General features: G+C 45.5%; 1 protein-coding gene across 2 annotated transcripts in view; it reads left to right on the forward strand.

Annotated features, from left to right (window-relative positions):
* Window positions 1–223: 223 nt before the first annotated feature.
* Window positions 224–20,735, forward strand: part of LOC139277248 (interactor of HORMAD1 protein 1) — a 99,174-nt gene continuing 78,662 nt past the window's right edge. The window contains exons 1-2 of one of the 2 annotated variants that reach the window (XM_070895454.1): window positions 224–294; window positions 18,941–19,010. In XM_070895454.1, coding sequence (XP_070751555.1) covers window positions 18,955–19,010 — 56 coding nt within the window. In that variant the 5' untranslated portion in view covers window positions 224–294; window positions 18,941–18,954. Of the gene's footprint in view, window positions 500–18,940; window positions 19,011–20,735 lie in introns of both variants that reach the window. The other variant, XM_070895453.1, reaches the window with a different exon arrangement.

Genomic DNA, 20,735 nt, shown 5'->3' on the forward strand with positions numbered 1-20,735 from the left:
ACAGATGGCAAAGTCGACAGGACAATCTCATTGCGCACCCGGGGAAATGTGGCTCACACTCTTTCATAAGATAACCTATGGCTTTCCCTATTCAGTTCATCCTGCTGCGCTAAACGTGACATCCACGCCTGTTGATCACATTGCACAGGCGCGGTTTGCCCGGGTTGGCGCCGAGTTCCGGTTCGCGCCTTTCGGGGGGGGGTGCGCGCTTCCGGTCGCCAAGGCAGCGCTCGGTGTGGCTAATTTTCGGCTGCGGGGTCAGCGAAACAAAGATTCACTTGCGAGCAGAGATAGGTAAAATATTATAGGTCAAAGGGCAATAATCCTAACGCTTCGAGGAAGAAGAGGAAATACGGGTAGAAGACAAATAAACGTGCGAGTGGGGCTGGTGCGGATATTACCTCAGCGCTGCGAAGCTGCTGGAAACTGGATTAAGAGGGGCTGCAAAACACACTGCACGGTTTTTCAATGGTGACGCACAACACACATGGGAAGCAAAGTGAGTGTGACTTGGAAAGAGTGGCTTTTGCCAAGTCTGAGACAAGAGGCATAAATAGAATCAGCATTGAGACAGCACAGTGGTGAGGTCTTTTGGTGCTTCAACATGTGGTGCCACGTTGTGGTAGAATGTAATTTGCACCCAGTAATTCCCAACATGACAAGCTCCAGTTCTCAGCTAGGTTGTTTGGAGAGATATGAAGGGAGACAAAAATAAAGACTTGCATTTCTATAGCACTTTTCATGACCACTGGATGTCCCAAAGCACTTTACAACCAATGAAGTACTTAGGAACGTAGGAACAGGAGTAGGCCATTGAGTGCCTTGAACCTGTTCCGCCATTCAATGAGATCACAGCTGATCTGTGACCTAACTCCATATATCTGGCTTTGGCCCATATCCCTTAATATACCTTTGGTTAACGAAAAGCTATTAATCTCTGATTTAAAATTAACAATTGATCTAGCATCAATTGCTGTTTGTGGAAGAGCGTTCCAAACTTCTACCACCCTTTGTGTGTAGAAATGTTTCCTAATTTCACTCCAGAAAGGTCTGGCTCTAATTTTTAAACCATGCCCCCTCGTCCTAGAATCCCCAAACAATGCGAATACTTTCTATTTACTCTATCTGTTTGCCTTAACATCTTGAAAACTTAGATGAGATTCCCCCTTTAACCTAAATTCAAGGGAATACAACCCTAATTTGTGTAATCTTGTCTTGTAACTTAACCCTTGAAGTCTGGTTATCATTCTGGTAACTGCATACCTGCCAGGCCAATATATTCTTCCTAAGGTGTGGTGCCCAGAACTGCTCACAGTGCTCCAGGTGTGGTGTAACCAGGATTTCATTTAGCTGCAACATAATTTCTACTCCCTTGCATTCTAGTCCCCTCGATATAAAGGCCAGCATTCCATTAGCATTTTGATTATTTTTTCTACCTGTTCATAACATTTTAATGATCTATGTACTTGGACTCCCAAGTTTCTTTGCATCCCCACTGTTTGTAGCTTTTCACCATTTAGAAAGTACCCTTTTTAGGTCCAAAGTGGGTGACCTCACATTTGCCAACATTGAAATCCATTTGTCAGTTTTGCCTATTCACTTAATCTGTCGATATCCCTTTGTAATTTTATGCTTTCATCTACACTGTCTACGCCGCCTATCTTTGTCATTGGCAAATTTGGATATATGACTATGACATCATCTAAGTTGTTAATAAGGATCACCCCAACCTCTCTCGTTGAGCTACAGTACGCGGACGATGCCTGCGTCTGCGCACATTCTGAGGCTGAACTCCAGGATATAGTCAATGTATTCACTGAGGCATATGAAAGCTTAACATCCGTAAGACAAAGGTCCTTCACCAGCCTGTCCCCGCCGCACAGCACTGCCCTCCAACCATCAAGATTTACGGCGCGGCCCTCGACAATGTGGACCATTTCCCATATCTCGGGAGCCTCTTATCAACAAAGGCAGACATTTGATGCGGAGATTCAACATCGCCTCCAGTGCACCAGTGCAGCCTTTGGCCGTCTGAGGAAAAGAGTGTTTGAAGACCTGGCCCTCAAATCTACCACCAAGCTCATGGTCTACAGGGCTGTTGTAATACCCGCCCTCCTGTATGGATCTGAGGCATGGATGATGTATAGAAGGCACCTCAAGTCGCTGGAGATATATCACCAACGATGTCTCCGCAAGATCCTGCGGATCCCCTGGGAGGACAGGTGCACCAACATCAGTGTCCTCATCCAGGCTAACATCCCCAGTATTGAATTACTGACCACACTCGATCAGCTTCGCTGGGCAGGCCACATAGTTCGCATGCCAAATACGAGACTCCCTAAGCAAATGCTTTATGCGGAGCTCCGTCATGGTAAACGAGCCAAAGGTGGGCAGCGGAGGCGTTACAAGGATACCCTCAAAACCTCTCTGGTAAAGTGTGACAACACACTGACACCTGGGAGACTCTGGCTGAAGACCGCCCGAGGTGGAGAAAGTGCATCCGGGAGGGCGTTGAGTTCTTCGAGTCTCAACGCAAAGAGCTTGAAGAGGTCAAGCGCAGACAGCAGAAGGAGCGTGCGGCAAATCAGCCCCACCCACCCCTTCCCTCGATGACTGTCTGTCCCACCTGTGACAGGGTCTGTGGCTCTCGTATTGGACTGTTCAGCCACCAGAGAACTCAAGTCTTCCTCGATTCCGAGGGACTACCTATGATGATGATGATGATAATAAATACTGCGAATAGTTGAGGTCCCAACACAAATCCCTGCAGGACACCACAAGTCAGATCCTGCCAATTTGAGTACTTACCCATTAACCCGACTGCCTGTTTCCTGCGCTCAGCCAATTTCCTAACCAGGTCAGTTGTAATGTAGGAAACGCGGCAGCCAATTTGCGCACAGCAAGCTCCACAAACAGCAATGTGATAACGACCGGATAATCTATTTTTTAGTGATGTTGATTGAGGGATAAATATTGGCCAGGACACCGGGGATAACTCCCCTGCATAGGATCTTTTTTGACCGCCTGAGAGAGCAGATGGAGTCTCGCTTCAATGTCTCATCTGAAAGAGAGCGCCTCTGGCAATGCAGCACCTGCTCAGTACTCACTGGAGTGTTAGCCTAGATTTTTGTGCTCAAGTCTCTGGAGTGGGAATTGAACCCACAACCTCTGACTCAGGCGAGAGTGCTACCCACTGAGGCACGGCATAATAGAATCAGTATTCCGTTAGAATATTCTGGTAAAATGTAACTCGCACCTAGTAATTCCCAACATAACAAGCTCCAGCTCTCAGCTGGGCGTTCAAGGGAGATATGAGTGGAGACGAAGGAGCTTTATTAACTTCTGGATGGCACATCATCCTGCCTTATGTGTATAGACCCCAACAAGGGCTGGTTAAAAAAGACATAGGCAGAGGTTTGGGAGAAGGTCACTTCATTTTCAGTCAGAAAATGGTGTCCAGCACCAGGAAGTAAGTTTAAAAAAAAATAAATCCATCTTCTCTGCAGGTTAAAATATCAACATCATATTGTTGGAAGTGAAACTGGCAAAAATAAAATGGAAATTACAAAACTATAAATAAGTAGTATTGTTGAGCGGTTAAGATGGTAGGTAAATTAGGGAATGATGGACATCTGGGATTGTTTAAAAAACAGTAATCTAATCAAGGGAATGCATGTGGAATTATAAATTACGACGTGATGATCTTATAGCCTGGAAATCCCTCCAGGATCTTTGTTACTTAAAACAGTACAGTTTACATTTAATGAGGGTGTTTACTCAATTTTTGTCCAGTTTTGTGTACCTGTGGTAGTTGTCAGTGCAAACACCGCCAGACAGCATTATGTTATGATGTGTAGACAAGAGATTTAGAAAGAAAGATTTGCATTTATATAGAGCCATTCACGATCAGAGGTCGTGCCAAAGCACTTTACAGCCAATAAAATACTTCTGAAGAGTAGTCACCATTGTAATGTAGGAAACGCGATAGCCAATATGTGCACAGCAAGCTCCCACAAACAGCAATGCGATAATGACCAGATAGTGTATTTTAGTGATGTTGATTGAGGGATAAATATTGGCCAAGACACCAGTGATAACTACCCTGCTCTTCTTTGAAATAGTGCCATGGGATCTTTTACAGCCACCTAAGAGGGCAGATGGGGCCCCAGTTTAACATCTCATCCGAAAGGCGACACCTCCGACAGTGCCATGCTCCCTTAGTGCTGCACTGGGAGTGTCAGCCTAGATTTTTGTGCTTATGTCTCTGGAGTGGGACTTGAACCCACAACCTTCTGACTCAGGTGAGAGTGCTACTAACTAAGGCACAGCATAATAGAATAGTATTCTGAGACAGCACAGGTTTGTTCGTGTTTCAACATGTGCTGCCACGTTATGGTAGAATGTAATTGGCACTCAGTAATTCCCAACATGACAGGCTCCACCTCTCAGCTGGGTTGTTCTGGTGAGATATGAGTGGCGATGAAGGAGCTTTTTCACCAGAAGGGAGAGGACGTCTGACTGGCACTATGCCTAATGTGTGTAATATAGAGCGCCGCCTAGTGGACTACTGTTGTAATGCAACTGCTGATGTAAATACAATGCAGATCGGAGCCATCTTATAAAGTCTGTGGGCTGGATTTTCAAGAGCTTTGCGACCGGGTTTTTGCCGCGATTTGATCCTCCGCAGCGAAAACCCGGTCGCAAAGCTCGGGCAGGATCCTCGGGTACCAGTTTGCGGACATGCTTCAAAGTACCGCCGGGGAAAGGTGCGCCAACGTGCAAATACGTGGATTGCGTTTGTGATCAACTTTCGGCATTCTCCTGACCTGTACGCCACGCCCAGAATAGCGACAGGTCAAACCTGTCGGTGCAGTCCTACCAGCAGCAGTAGGTACGAAAACCTGCAAAAAAGGTAAGTTAAAGGTTTTATTCTTTTTTTTGCAGCAATTACTTAGTTAAGCGTCTTATAAATGTGTTTAGAATTTTTACCCCCTTCCCAAGGCCTCGCTCGCAGCTCAAACGATCCCAGACTAAAGTTGCTGAAAGTCACGTTTTGCGCCGCGAATGCTTGTGCAACGCCTCCCTTACCGATGTAAAGGCCGAATGTTCGGCCTGAAAACGGTAGCGCAGCGAAAATAGTAAATTTCACTTATCGCTCCCGTTTTCGCCGAAAATCCGGCCCTGTGTGGTTTGTGATGTCGTAGAGCAGATATTACATTGGCGAACGAAGATTCCCAAGCTGAAATTTTGTTGGTGGATGTTTCTGCCAACCAACAGAGGGACTTGGAGAGGTTCTTTGTTTTGCAGAACAGCTAAAAATCCAAGTTAAATTATAAGCACCCTTGGCTGAACTGAAGAGTCGAGATTGCTGTGCCTATGGGAATAATAGGGCGCTTGGTGAGTTCCATCGCGACCGAGAGACTTTCGGAGCGTATGTGGAATGGCTAAAAATATTTTTCACTGCAAATAGTATCGGCGAAGTCCCCGATGGTGAAAACCGTAACCGGGTGCTGTTAGAAAGAAAATGGACTATTTTCCTGACTGAAGCAGGCCTGAGGTGTATGATCTTGTTCCCGTCAAGCCAAAGGACATGCCACAGATGGAGATGCTAACCAAGTTAGAACAGCACTACTGTCCTGAGCCGCTGGAAATTGCTGAAAGTTATCATTTTGGAATACAAGATCAGTTAAATGACGAGAATATCAGTGAATACATTGTAGCTTTAAAAAAGCTATCCATTCACTATCAGTTTGGAAATTTTCAGGACCGAGCATTGCGTGACCACTTTGTGGGATGAAAAATGAAGAAATCAGAAGAAAGTTGTTGACAACCTCTAACTTGACTTTTGATTTAGCTTCTCAGACTACTACATCAATGGATATAGCCGACCAATACTCCTGAGAATTTCGTGCCATTTCCAATCGTCAAACAACTGAGGTGAATCGCCTGCAGGTTAAAAGTAAGTCGTGCTATCGGTGTATGGGACAACACATTGCTCAAAGCTGTCCATATGTGAAGGCAGAGTGTTTCTACTGCAAGAAAACCGGGCATCTTGCAAAAGCATGCCGACTGAAGAGTAAACTGATGTTCAATGCTAGAAGTAGTAATCGCTAGAGACTACATAGCATTGAAGAGAAGCAACAGAATGAGGAGGTTCTGGAGATTCATGTCATTAGGAGCATGAGGGTATCTCCCAGCAATTCGCGAAGTATCGTCATCCAAGTAGATGTTGCAGGAACCAGGATACCCATGGAAAACAACACTGGTGCATCCGTGAGCATAATACCGGAATCATTATATCTTGACAAGTTGAGTGATTTTCCACTGGAAAAGTCGAAGATAGAGCTGTGAGGCTACTCAAGAGAGCAAATCCCTGAGGTAGGACATATCACCGTACCACTGAAATACAAGGATCAGTTTCAGAGCTTGCCTTTCTTAATAGTGGCAGGAGACAAGCCTGCCTTGATTGGGAGAAATTGGTTGGGATCATTGCAGCTGGATTGGAATGAGATTTTTTTATGTTGAAACGAGATTTGCATTGAAGGATGATGTCATCAAGCAGTATCCGAAGGTGTAACACAAAACAGGCAGTCCGATTCAAGGTTTCAAGGCGAGTGTCAGAGTACAGAAGGACACAAGACCAGTTTACTGAAAGCCACGTCCCATACCATATGCATTCAAGGAGAAAGTTGAGCAAGAACTCAAAAGTCTAGAAACTGAGAACATTATCTCTCAGGTAGATCTAAGTAATTGGGCTACACCCATTATTGTATCTAAGTCAGATGGTAATGCTGATGCTATGTCCCGGTTGCCACCCCCATCACAAGTTACACCCAACAGGGAAGAAGTGTTCTGTTTTTCATACATTGATGAGCTGCCAGTCACAGCTGAAGAGATTGGTAGAGCAACCAAATGTGACCCAGTTATGTCAAAGTTGTATGATTACATAGCAAATGGCTGGCTAAACCAGGTATCGGAGAAAGATATTCATCCATACTTTCTTCGTAGGAATGAATTATTAGTGGATAAAGATTGTATCATGTGTGGTGTTGTGAATATTGTGTACAGTTTTGGTCTCCTAATCTGAGGAAGGACATTCTTGCTATTGAGGAAATGCAGTGAAGCTTCACCAGACTGATTCCCGGCATGACAGGACTGACATATGAAGAAAGACTGGATTGACTAGGCTTATACTCACTGGAATTTAGAAGAATGAGAGGGGACCTCATAGAAACATATAAAATTCTGATGTGATTGGACAGGTTAGATGCAAGAAGAATGTTCTCGATGTTGGGGGAATTCCAGAATCAGGGGTCACAGTCTAAGGATAAGAGGTAAGCCATTTAGAACTGAGATGAGGAGGAACTTCTTCACTCAGAAAATTGTGAACCTGTGGAATTCTCTACCACAGAAAGTTGTTGCGGCCAGTTCGTTAGATATATTCAAAAGGGAGTTAGATGTGGTCCTTACGGCCAAAGGGATCAAGTGGTATGGAGAGAAAGCAGGAATGGGGTACTGAAGCTGCATGATCAGCCATGATCATAATGAATGGTGGTGCAGGCTTGAAGGGCCGAATGGCCTACTCCTGCTATGTTTCTATGTAAGAGTAGTTATTCAAAATAAGTTCAGGTCCAAGTTATTAGGAGATCGTCATGACCAGCACCTGGGAATGTGCTTGACCAAGAGTTTTGCACACAATTACTTATGGTGGCCAGGTCTAGATAAAGGTATCGAGTACATAGTTAGTCAGTGTACAACATGTCAGTTGGTAAGCAAGAAACCACCATCAATACCATTACAGCCATGGAAATGGCCTCCCAGGGCGTAGAAAAGGATACATGTAGATCTTGCTGAGCCAGAAGGACAGCAATTGTTCATTGTGATTGATAACCATTCGAAGTGGGTAGAGGTGTTTCTGATGTGGAAAATAACAAGTAACAAGTAAAACACTAGACAATTTGCCTCCCAGAAGAAATTGTGTCTGATAATGGACCGCAATTTTGTTCAGAAGAATTTGCACAGTTCATGAGCAGAAATGGTGTGAAACATACCAAGGTTCCACCATGCCCCCCTTCTTCAAATGGTGTAGCAGAGCGCACTGTACAAATTGTAAAATGTGCCCTCATCAAGCAAATGTTGCATCCAAATCCAAAGTAACGGCAATTGTCGTTGAATCACAAATTAGCAAATTTTCTAATTATTTATCATAATACTCCTCATACAACTACTGGTAGAGCACCAGCAGAGTTATTTCTCAAAGGCAGCCACGAACCAGGTTCTCGTTGCTAAAGCCAAACTTGGCACAGTCAATAGAAGAGAAACAATTAAGACAAAAAGAGAATCATGATAGGTAGAGTAAGAGAGAGCAGTGTGAAATTGAATCAGAAGGTGAGAGTGAAGAACCATCACCATAAATGGTTAAAGTGGTTACCAGGAAGAATAGTGAACATATGTGGCCCTCACACATATTTGGTCAAGGTGTTTCATCATGGAAAGGTTAGGTTTGTTCACATTGATCAAATTTTACCTGCAGATGTGGAAGGAGTTGAAAGTTGGAAAGATTTGATTATTTCTGATGAGTCAGGTAGTCTTGGTACAAGTAGAATGCCAGTAGCAAATCCTACATCAGATGTACTAGAAGCAAGTCCAAGAGAAAGTCAGAATTTAAGTCTGTGTCCGAGTCAGGCAGACAAACAGTTTGAAATTGTACAGTTCAAATGTAGATCAAGGGCATCCCTTGGAAAAAAAACTTTCCTCAGGCTCAGCCTAAAATGAATCTATGTTCGACACAAAGTTCTGTTCAAGAGCGACAGTATCCTCTTCGTAACAGAAAACCAGTGGTTAAGTTTGATTTGTGAATATGGCAAAATAAGTCCATATCTTTTGTTATGTGCAACCATGCAAGTCATGTATGATGATTATTTATTATGATTACTTCTTCATTAAGGAGGGAGAAGTGTAATATAGAGCTCCACCTAGTGGACTACTGCTCCACCTAGTGGACTACTGTGGTAATGCCACTGCTGATGTAAATACCATACAGATTGGAGCCAACTTATAAAGTCTGTGGGGCTGAAATTCACCATCCCCAGGGTTTGGGAGGCCGATCAAAAAAATTGATCAGCCGCCACAGTCGGGTACTTTTCCTTCCCCGAGCCATATTCAGCTCAGGGGTGGGGGGGGGTTGAGCGTTGCTCTCTTCCGCCGTAAACGGCGGGGTGAAGCTGCTGTAAAGGTGCGTTTCCAGTGTTGAGGTCTGCAGCGTGCGGGCTGCTGGAAAGCGGTCAGGATGGATTTTCAGCTGCAAAAAGGTAGGCGTTCTTCAGGCAGGTATTTGAGTCTGTGCTCAAACGCAACAGCTGGAGTGTTGCCACGATCGGAGCCCTTTGGTAGGGAAATTGTTTTATTAATTTTAGTGTTTTTATTTCAGATTGCATCATCTGCAGTATTTATGTTTTCATATAGTTTTAATAATTATTAGTGTTTTTATGTCAGATTCCATCACCTGCAGTATTTTACCTTTTAAATAGTTTTATTAATTGTTTTGGCTCCATTAAACCTGCTGAGTACTGCACAGATGTTTTTACATACTTTTGTACAACTTTCAGGTCAGACTCTTTAGTAAGCTGCATTAACCTGCTTGGCGGGGTTCACCCTGAGGATGGGAGGAGTGTTGGGAGGGCGACACCTGGTACACCTGGTCAGAAGCAGGGCGATATGCAGGAGAAGGCATCGCCATCAGCACCGTGCAGACAGGCAGCGGGCAAGGGAGGCAGCAGCCATGATTCGTTCATTTTGCAAGAACAGTGTGCCTGCCATCTTCACCGGTCTGAATCAGGATTGCGGTTGGCTGCTTGGGGACAAAGGATATCCCTTGTCTACTTGGCTTCTGACTCCACTGCAGAACCCCAGGACAGCGCCAGATGATGACGCTCATTATGCCACCAGGTGCATCATTGAGCAGTGCATAGGCAACCTTAAGCAGAGGTTCCGGTGTCTGGACCGCTTTGGTGGCACCTTGCAGTACTCTCCTCAACGGGTCTCCATAATCATCGTGGTCTGCTGCATGCTGCACAACCGGACCATCACAAGGGGACAGCCGCTGGGGGTCGAGCCAGCAGCACCACCTGAGGAGGAAGAAGAGGAGGAGGTGCAGGAGGAGGAGGAGGAAGACCCCGTCGCCCCAGAGCTAAGTAGGAGGCTTTGACCCATTGCCACCCTGGAAGGGCTGGGTGCAGACTGGCCAGCACTCTTCTGGGAGGGTGCATCCTCACATATATGGAGGTGCCTGACACCTCCCCTGCAATCTCCCTCCCTGCCTGTCTGCCAGGAGTCTCCTCATCAGGAAATAATATTATTCTTCTGTCCTTCACACCGTCCATCAGTGTCTCCAGCTCCATATCAGTGAACCTGTTGGCTCTCCTTGCACCTCTTACACCAGCCATCTTTCCAAACTCCTTCCTCCCTCAGGGCCTTGCTGCAAACCCTGGCCGTCAAAAAGGCCAGGGGGCAGCTGGCTCATTAGAAACCCTACCCTCATGCTGAATTCCTCAGTGGTGATAACGCTCAAATTAAGACGCCACACCACTGAAAAATCCACTTTGGAAGGGTTTATTAGCGCTGGAACCCATTTGTTCACTTTTGGAGCTGAATACGGGGTGGCCCAGCCACGAAAAAATTTCGCCGCTAATGGTCACAAAAAAGTGAGGGGAGCACCAGCTTTCCAGCGGTACTGAATTTTGGGCCCTGTGTGTTTGTGAAATTGTAGAGAAGATATTACAATGTGTATAGACCCTAACAAGGGCTGGTTAAAAAGGACATAGGTAGAGATGTTTGGGAGAAGGTCACTATGTTCATTCTCAGTCAGAAAATGATGTCCAGCACCAGGAAGTAAGTTTAAAAGAAAACTGAGCCTTCTCTGCAGGTTAAAAGATCAACTTCATTATGTGGATATTATTTCAAGAGAAACTGGCAGAAATGAAAGGGGAAATAGTAAAAATATAAATAATTATTATTGTTCAGCAGTTAAGATGGTAGATAAATTAGGGAATGATGGACATCTGAGATTGTTTAAAACACAGTAATCTAATCAAGGGAATGCATGTGGAATTATAAATTATGATGTGATGATCATATAGCCCGGAAATCCCTCCAGGATCTTTGTTACTTAAAACAGTACTGTTTACATTTAATAAGGTTGTAACTCAATTTTTGTCCAGTTTTATGTACCTGTGGTAGCTGTCGGTGCAAACACCACCAGACAGCATTCTCTGTATTTCCTGTTATGATGTTTAGACAAGAGATTTATCAATTGTAAGGTTGTTACTGCACATTATCTGCAATGGATGTGGTAAAATTGCATGCCCAATCTCGATTATGTGCAAACATTATAGAGAAGGACATGGAGAATATATAAATATAAATCACTTCTGTATAGACGTTATCTGAGAGAGGAAGGGAGATAAAAGAGAAATGTGCAAGAACAAAATAAATAACTTGTATTTTTATAGTGTCTTTCATGACCTCTGAATATCCCAAAGCACTTTATAGCCAATTAATTATTTTTGAAGTGTAGTAGTCACTATTTTATAAGGAAACACGGCACCCAATTTTCATATAGCATTGTTGCACAAACAGCAGTGAAATAAATGACCATTTACTCTGTTCTGGTGGCATTAATTGAGGGATGAATGTTGGTCGGGACACCAAGGGGACGCCCTGCTCTTTGAAAACATGCAATGGGATTTTTTACACCCAGCTGAGCAGGCAAATTCGGCCTTGGTTTATCATTTCATCTAAAAGACAGTGTTATGTATTTAACCCCTTGTAACCTGCATCACACCTGACCACCAGAGGGCCTACTCATTGGAGTCCCAAGGGATCCCGGCATCCCTTGGGAGCACAGTATATAAGCAGGTCACCCACGAGGTACCTGCACTCTGGAACCTTAATAAAGGAGTTAAGGTCACACTTGCTCATTACACACAGTACTCAGTCTGACCATTTATTATGAGTGTAACAATTGGCGACGAGGTAACGAACAACCACGTGAAAATGCAAAGAACAGTCGGCATCCTGGAGAAGTTCTCGGAGGGGGATGATTGGGAGGCCTTCGCGGAGAGACTCGACCAATACTTCGTGGCCAGCGAGCTGGAAGGGGACGAGATCACGACCAAACAAAGGGCGATCCTCCTAACTGTCTGTGGGGCTACAACCTATGGCCTCATGAAGAATCTCCTGGCCCCGGCAAAACCAACAGAGAAATCCTACGAAGGACTGTATACGTAGGTCCGAGGGCACCTAAATCCTAAGGAAAGTGTCTTGATGGCGAGATATCGGTTCTACACATGTCAACGATTGGAGGGCCAGGAAGTGGCGAGCTGCGTCGCTGAACTAAGGCGCCTTGCAGGACATTGTGAGTTTGAGGGATTCCTAGAACAAATGCTCAGAGACTTCTTTCGTACTGGGCATTGGACATGAGACAATCCTTCGCAAATTGTTGACTGTAGAAACTCCGAATCTGAGTAAAGCCATAACGATAGCCCAGGCATTTATATCCACCAGTGACAACACCAAGCAGATTTCACAGAACAAAAAAGTTTCGGCCAGTACTGTGCATAAAGTAATGTCGGTTTTGAGCAGAAATGTACAGGGCAGAACGTACACGCCGGCTGCTGTGGCCCGACCTCAATCGACCCAGAGTTCGCCATCATCTGTTAACGCGAGGCAGTTAACACCCTGTTGGCGCTGCGGAGGTGATCATCGGCCCCATCAATGCCACTTTAAGCACTGTGCGTGCAATGGCTGCAGAACAATGGGACACCTCCAAAGAATGTGCAGGCAAGCTGCAAACTGCAAACTGCAAACTGCAAACCACCACGTTGCAGAGGAAGATCGATCCACAGTGGATCATACGGAATTGGAAACTCGTACGGAGGACGCAGAGGTGTATTTTAGGAGAGCAAAGGGATTAATACCAATGCCTTTGCCCGCATCCAAAAATGGGTGCTCATGCTGTCGGCATACAGCTATGTAATCCGCCACAGACCGGGCACAGAGAACTGCGCAGCTGCTTTCAGCTGGCTCTCAGTTGGCTACCATTGCTCACCACCGGGGTGGAAATGGCACAGCTAGCGGACTTGCTCATGGTCATGGAGGCATTTGAAAAAGAGAAATCCCCCGTTACGGCCCGCCAGATCAGGACCTGGACCAGCCAGGATCCTTTACTGTCCCTGGTAAAAAAAAACCTCTGTCCTCCATGGGAGCTAGTCCAGTGTCCCAGCGGAGATGCAGGAAGCGATTAAGCTGTTCCACAGATGCAAAGCTGAGCTGTTCCTGCAGGTGGACTGTCTTTTGTGGGGCAATCACATAGTCTTGCCCAAGAAAGGCAGAGACACATTCATTTGCGAACTGCACAACACCCACCCAGGCATCGTAATGATGAAAGCCACAGCCAGATTCCACGTGTGGTGGCCTGGCATTGACTCAGATTTAGAATCATGTGTGCGCCAGTGCAACACTTGCTCTCAGTTGAGCAATGCTCCCAGAGAGGCACTGCTAAGTTTGTGGTCCTGGCCATCCAAACCATGGTCGAGGATCCATGTAGATTATGCGGGCCCATTCCTAGGTAAAATGTTTTTGGTTGTCGTGTACGCTTACTCAAAGTGGATTGAATGTGCAATAATGTCTGTAAGCACATCCATGGCCACCATTGAAAGTCTACGAGCTATGTTTGCCATGCACAGCTTGCCTGATGTCCTAGTCAGCGACAATGGACCGTGCTTCACCAGTGCTGAATTTAAAGAATTCATGACCCGCAACGGGATCAAACATGTCACATCTGCCCCGTTCAAGCCCGCATCCAACAGCGAGGCAGAACGGGCAGTTCAGACCATCAAGCAAAGCTTGAAATGCTTGTCGGAAGGCTTCTTGCAGGCCCGGTTGTCCTGAGTACTGCTCAGCTACCGACCGCACCAGACCCCACTCAATCACCGGGATTCCCCCAGCTGAGCTGCTCATGAAGGGCACTTAAAAAAAGGCTCTCTGTGGTCCACCCTGATCTACATGATCTCGTGGAGGACAATCGGCATCAACAAAGTGTGTACCATGACCGCGCAAATTTGTCACGCGATATTGAGATCAATGATCCTGTGTTTGTGCTCAGTTATGGACATGGCCCCAAATGGCTCGCTGGCACGGTCACAGCCAAAGAGGGGAGTAGGGTATTTCAGGTCAAACTGACCAATGGACAAATGCACAGAAAACACTTGGACCAAATCAACAGCTACGAACAATCTGAAGAGGACACCACCAACTTTGACCTTCCAACACACACACAAGTGGCAACTGACATCACAGTTGACCATGAAACAGAACTCATCATCCCCAGCAGCCCAGCTGCCCAACAGCCCAATGAAGAACTGACCAACACACCCACAACAGCATTTGTACCGAGACGATCGACAAGGGAGCGCAAAGCCCCAGATCGTCTCACCTTGTCAATAAATGTAATGTTGACTTCATGGGGGAGTGATATTTTGTTTTTAACCCCTTGTAACCTGCATCACACCTGACCACCAGAGAGCCTACCCATTGGAATCCCAAGGGATCCCAGCATCCCTTGGGAGTACACTATATAAGCAGGCCACCCACAAAGTACCTGCACTCTGGAACTTTAATAAAGGAGCTAAGGTCACACTTGCTCATTACACATAGTACTCAGTCTTACCATTTATTATGAGTGTAACAGACAACATCTCCAACATTGCAGCACTGCCTCAATACTACACAGAAGCATCAACCTAGTTTATGTGCTCAAGTCCTAGACTGGAGCTTGAACCCACAGTCTTGATTTAGAAATGTGTGCTACAACTGAGCCAAGCTGACATTTAATATTAGCTTCCATCAGTATAAACAAACAAAGTGGGTTGGAAATTCGGTCTGTTGCCGCCAGAGCGGTGGTAATAGCGGCGGAAATAATTTCCAGGCGGGTGGCCAGCTTCCAGCACCCCGCCGGGACATCCGGTGCTGGTTTTGCGGGAGAGGCGAGCCGATATGCAATGCCCCTGGTTGCGACACCATTTTGAAATTTGTTTTCTGGGGCACCTGTAACGTGCATTACTGGGACCGCCTGGGAAAGCGGGCGGTCCAAGCTGTACCGGCGGCAGTGGGAAAGAAGGTCTACCTGAGGTAAGTAAGTGTGATTGTTTTTTATTTTTGCAATTTATGTTTATGTGAAATCAGTACGATATTGGAAATGTTTTTGGTGTTCGTTTTGACGATTATTTTCCCTAGCTAAGCCTCTCTCAGGGCACTCCGAGGCCGGCTCTTTAGCATGGGATTTTCAGTGGCTCAGTTAGTTCCTTAGTTCTCCGCTCCACACTCAGGGCCCAGCTGATGAATTTTGCGATTGTAGACGTAAACCATTTCCTGGCGCAAAATTTAGCGCCCCGCCGCCATTAGCGTCTCAAAATGGGCGGTACCGAATTTCCACCCCAGTAACTATAGCATCTGTGAAGAAATTACTTTTGAAAGTGAAACAAGGCATATTAAGAAATATAAAATTGAAGAAAATATAAATAAATAATGCTTAAGAGAATTTGCCTCAGGGAAAAGACCTTTTCTTATTTCATCCTTTTTATGCTCTTATAATCTCAGGAATTACCATGAGTCATTTTTATGTACAGACAGTTAATATGCTTACATCAAATTTTTGTCTCTACTATTTTAATAGAGGCATTAACTCGTTTAAAATAAAAAGATTAATGTCTACATTAAAATATTGGACAGAAGAATTTAATATAAGCCTGTTAGACATTCACAGAATAGCATCACTCAGTATTTTCCTCGCTATAGAATAAATTGTAAATGGTGGGGTATCTAACCTGTGGCCCCTAGCCCACATGCAGCCCCCAAACACTGACAACCTGACCCTCAATACCAAATTCTTATTTTGTGGGACTGGAGGTTTTAAACATCGTCTCTCAACCTCTTCACTGCCCCTGCATTGGCAAACTGCTTATACAACATCCAGCTTTGGATGAGCCGCAACTTCTATAGTTAATCATTGGGAAGGCCAAATCTTTAGCCTCAGCCACAAACTTCTACTGATTTCAAATCCCTTCTCGGCTACTGTCTCTGCCTGAACCAGATTGTTCACAGCCTTAGTGCCCTACTTGATCCCGAGCTGAGCTTCCGACCCAATAATCAGTCCATCTCTGTAACATCGCTTGCCCCCACCCTCGCCTCAGGTCATCTGCTGTTGAAAACCTTTTCAAAACTCAATTATTGTCTAAACTCAATTATTCCACTGCTCCCCTGGCAGGGCTCCCATCCTCCACTCTCTGTAAATGCCAGCTCACCCAAAACTCTGCTCCCCATATCCTATTCCACACCAAGGGCCCAAGTTTCGGGCCGCGCCTAGAACGGCGCAGCCCCGACCTGGACGCCCGCTTTTCGTGCCACAAAATGCGCCTAAAAAGTACTTACCTATTCTCCGGCTCCCTGCAGGTCCTCTGGAGCTGGGCGAGGCGCAGCACGAGCTGTGGGGGGCGGAGCCAGGTCCCTGCGCTGAAAACAGTGCCGGGACCTCTGCACATGCGCGCTACAGTGGGCGCATATGTGCAGTAGCTCCAGGCGCCCAAAACTGTGTGGGAGGGGCCCGAAGCACGCAGCCCCTAGCCCTGGCCGAATGGCCTCACTGGGGCTGCGTGGATCTGGCTACATCTCCCACGCCCAGCTCCTGCTTCCTCCCGACCCGACCCGACTCTTCCCCCCCCCCCGCCGCCTCCGGACCCAACTCGACTCCCGCTCCCCCCCTGACCCCGACCCCCCCCGGACCCGACCCCCGCTCCCCCCCCACCCCCGGATCCGACCCAACTCCCACCGCCCCCCCGCCCCCGGACCTGACCCCCCTCCCCCTGGATCCGACCCGACCCCCGGCCACCTACCTGTAAATCCGGTGCTGGGGGCGGGTCCTGCCCGAAGTCTTGGGCCCGGCCGGGCCCGGCCTGTTCAGCCTCCCCTCTCCTTTCTCCCCTCCATCCTCCCCTCTCCCCCTCCCTCCCTCCCTTCTCCCCCTCCCTCCCTCCCTTCTCCCCCTCCCTCCCTCCCTTCTCCCCCTCCCTCCCTCCCTTCTCCCCATCCTTCCCTCCCTTCTCCCCCTCCCTCCTCCCCTCTCCCCTTACCTCCCCCTCCTCTCCCCTCCCTCTCCCCTCTCCCCTCTCTCCCTTCCCCCCTCTCTCCCTTCCCCCCTCTCCCTCCCCCCTCTCCCTCTCCCCCCTCGCCCCCTCCCCCCCTCCTCTCCCCCTCCACCCCCTCCCCCCCCTCCTCCCCCTCCCCTCGCTGTCAGAAACACAGACACTGATAGACAGAGAGTGAGAGACACACACACAGAGAGATAGAGACACTGACAGAGACACACTGGGGGGGGGGGGCCCGTCCCAGCACACTGTTGGAGGGCTCCCGGTGCTGCAGTCGGTAGTAAAAAATGTTTTATTTATTGATTTTTTTATTTTTTTTATTTTTTATTAATTTTTTTTGATTGATTTATTGGTTGATTTATTGATGTATTTATCATTTATTATTGATGATGACTCTTTTTGTAAAATTGAAGTGTTTAATGTTTGTAAACTTCCCTTTAACCCCCCCCACCCTACGCTTGATTTGTAACCTACGCCTGATTTTCTAAGTGTAGACAAGATTTTTCTGAGCGTACAAAAATCTACACTTACTCCATTCTAAGTTAGTTTGGAGTAAGTTTTCACTGCCTAAACTTTCAAAACGGGCATAAGTGGCCGGACACGCCCCCTTTTGAAAAAAAAAATCTGTTCCAAACTGAAACTGTTCTAACTGACTAGAACTGGAGCAAACTAAATGCCGAGAATTGCAATTTCTAAGATACTCCATTCTAAGCCAGTTGCTCCAAAAAAACAGGAGCAACTCAGGCCAAAACTTGGCCCCTTTGTCCTGCTCACCTATCTAATCTACATTGGCTCCTGGTCCCCCAGCACCTCAATTAAAAATTCTCATCCTCATGTTTAACTCCATTCATAGCCTTACCCTCCTTATCTTTGTAAACTTCTTCAGGCCTACATTCACTTGAACTCTCCGTTCCTCTGACTCTGGCCTTTTGTGCATCCCTCCTTCCTTTCATCCCATCATTGATGGCCATGCCTTTAGCAGTCCTGATTCCAACACTCTGGAATTCTCTGCCTAAACCCCTCCACTTTTCCTCCTTTAAGACTCTCTTTAAATCCCACCTCTTTGACCCAGCTTTTGATTATCCCATCTAATAGCTCCTTCCTTGGCTCAGTGTCCATTTATTTCTGATTAGGCCTTTGTGATGTGCCTTGAGACATGTTTCTACATTAAAAGCGCTATACAAATGCAGGTTGTTGTGCTGTTGACTCATTGACGGATAAATCTTCAATCCAATTACCACGATCTGCTAGTGTCAGCAACTTGAAATTATTGGGAATTATGTATTGGGAACTTTATATGTGGCCCTCAAGACTTTATGGTACATATCAATATGATCGATGAAGGCAAACGCTTCGATACTTGTATTATGTGGTCTGTGTTTAGTGCCATTCTAATCTAAGAACAGGAATTCAGAGAATTTACATAGCACTTTTAGAAAGTCACAATAGAATACTGCAGTGTAGCAGAAGCTCTAATAATGTATATTAGAGTCAGAAACAAAGATAACCTTTTCATGAGATAGAAATAAAAGCCAATATGAGATCATAACATCTTTTATAGCCAAGATAAAATTGATAAGCCTTGAGATAAGTTTCAGATTCACTGTTATGGTTCATGTGTGCCATTTTAATTTCTTGATGTGGAAATGCCATGCAAAAACATTTAACTGTAGGCATTGAAACACACGAGCAACAGTGGTACAGGAGCATTTATTTTCTTCAGTTTTATTCTCTTCCAGCAAATATTGCAGAGATGAACTCAAATCTGTGGAACATTAGAGAGATGTTAAGCATCCCCACAGGACCAGGGTAAGTAGCAATTATTTTTTAAAAATTGTCCAAAGTCACACTTAAATTACTGCTGGGCTGATGATTCCTAATAAATAGTTGTTGCAGTGTGGATATATTTAATGTGGAGATAGACAGATTTTTGAGCGATAAGGGAATAAAGGGAAAGTTTATACTATACAATATAAACTGAGCAGCCGAGTGCAATGGATGTCCAATTTTTGCTGCATCTCCAAATCTGTTGCTGGTATTGCTGCCTTCCACCTTGCCTTTGTAAATATGATGAGCCAGATCAGCATTCTTGTATACTTACATGGTGTAAAAGTATATGTGGATGCAAGCCGCACTAGCCCACCTTAGATCTTCATGATTGCCATGCTTCTTTTTTTCTCATATTCTTTTTTTAATAGAAACATTTTCAACACTGATCTCCCGACAGGCCCACTGGAGGGCAAAGTTGATTTGCAAAAGACTTGGGCCTAGATTCTCCTCTGAATTACCGCCCATTTTGCGGTGGATTTAGATTGGTTAACGGAACAAAATGTGTACTTAAAGGCTATTGTCTCAAATCCGCAACAGAAACAGCATCTGCATTCCCCTCTCCAAAAAATCTGCTATTTTCTGTTATGGCCTCCACCTCAATCTCCTTCATTTTCACCACAAATAATAACTGCTACTATATCAATGGCGGTACGAACTGCTACAAGGTATCCCTGAAGTGGATATGACTGAGAAGGCCATTTTCTGTGCTGCTACTGAAAATTGATGTTACTTTGAATGTCTAGCGATCTTTTTAGTACTTTGGGTATTGAGTCAGGAGTTTTACTACTACTTTAACGCAGCTGTGCTCAAAATATTGCTCTACATTCAGGATGTGTATTTTTCAATAGGAATATATTTGTTTTGATGTTATGATGAGGAGGATGAAGACATGGAGGGTATCAGTATCATCAAAGGTCTCTTCCCTACATGTAGATGCTCACTCACCAGGGTCTATTTGCCAAGAAGGAACTGGAGCCAGAAGCTAGCTGCTAGAGCAAGGAGGCAGCCCAGAATTCAATAAATAAAGATTGACACACCTAATAAAATCAATTCACATATGCCTATGCCCTCTCCCACATATCCCAAAAAGTCCCTCATTTTCCAAGACTTCTGCCGAGGTTCCCTCATAAGACAACGGTGTCCATTTCCCCAGTCACCATCCTACACCCCAAAGTTCAAAGTACACTGAAATGAACTCAGAACTCTGTGATCAAGCTCTTTTTACTTTAAAAAACAAAATATTCACCAGAAAATGCTAACAAAATCAATTCTTCCTTTCTACAACTACTTCTTAATACAGTGACTATCTTTTGTTCCAGATGACTATTTTCAGCTATTTCCTCAACTCACCTACAAATCTTTAATGGGAAGCTGGATAAACACACGAGAGAGAAAGGAATATGAACATAAGAAATAGCAGGAGTAGGCCATTTGACCTCTGCTCCGCCATTTAATAAGATCATGGCTGATCTGACATGGACTCAGCTCCACTTGCCTGCCCGTTCCCCATATCCCTTTATTCTCTTATCGCTCAAAAATCTGTCTATCTCCACCTTGAATATATTCAGTAACCCAGCCTCCACAGCTTTCTGGGGCAGAGAATTCCACAGATTTACAACCCTTTGACAGAAGAAATTCCTCCTCATCTCAGTTTTAAATGGGTGGCCTCTTATTCTGAGACTATGCCCCCTAGTTTTAGTTTCC

This window comes from Pristiophorus japonicus, chromosome 12 (assembly GCF_044704955.1).
Source record: "Pristiophorus japonicus isolate sPriJap1 chromosome 12, sPriJap1.hap1, whole genome shotgun sequence".
Lineage (NCBI taxonomy): Eukaryota > Metazoa > Chordata > Chondrichthyes > Pristiophoridae > Pristiophorus > Pristiophorus japonicus.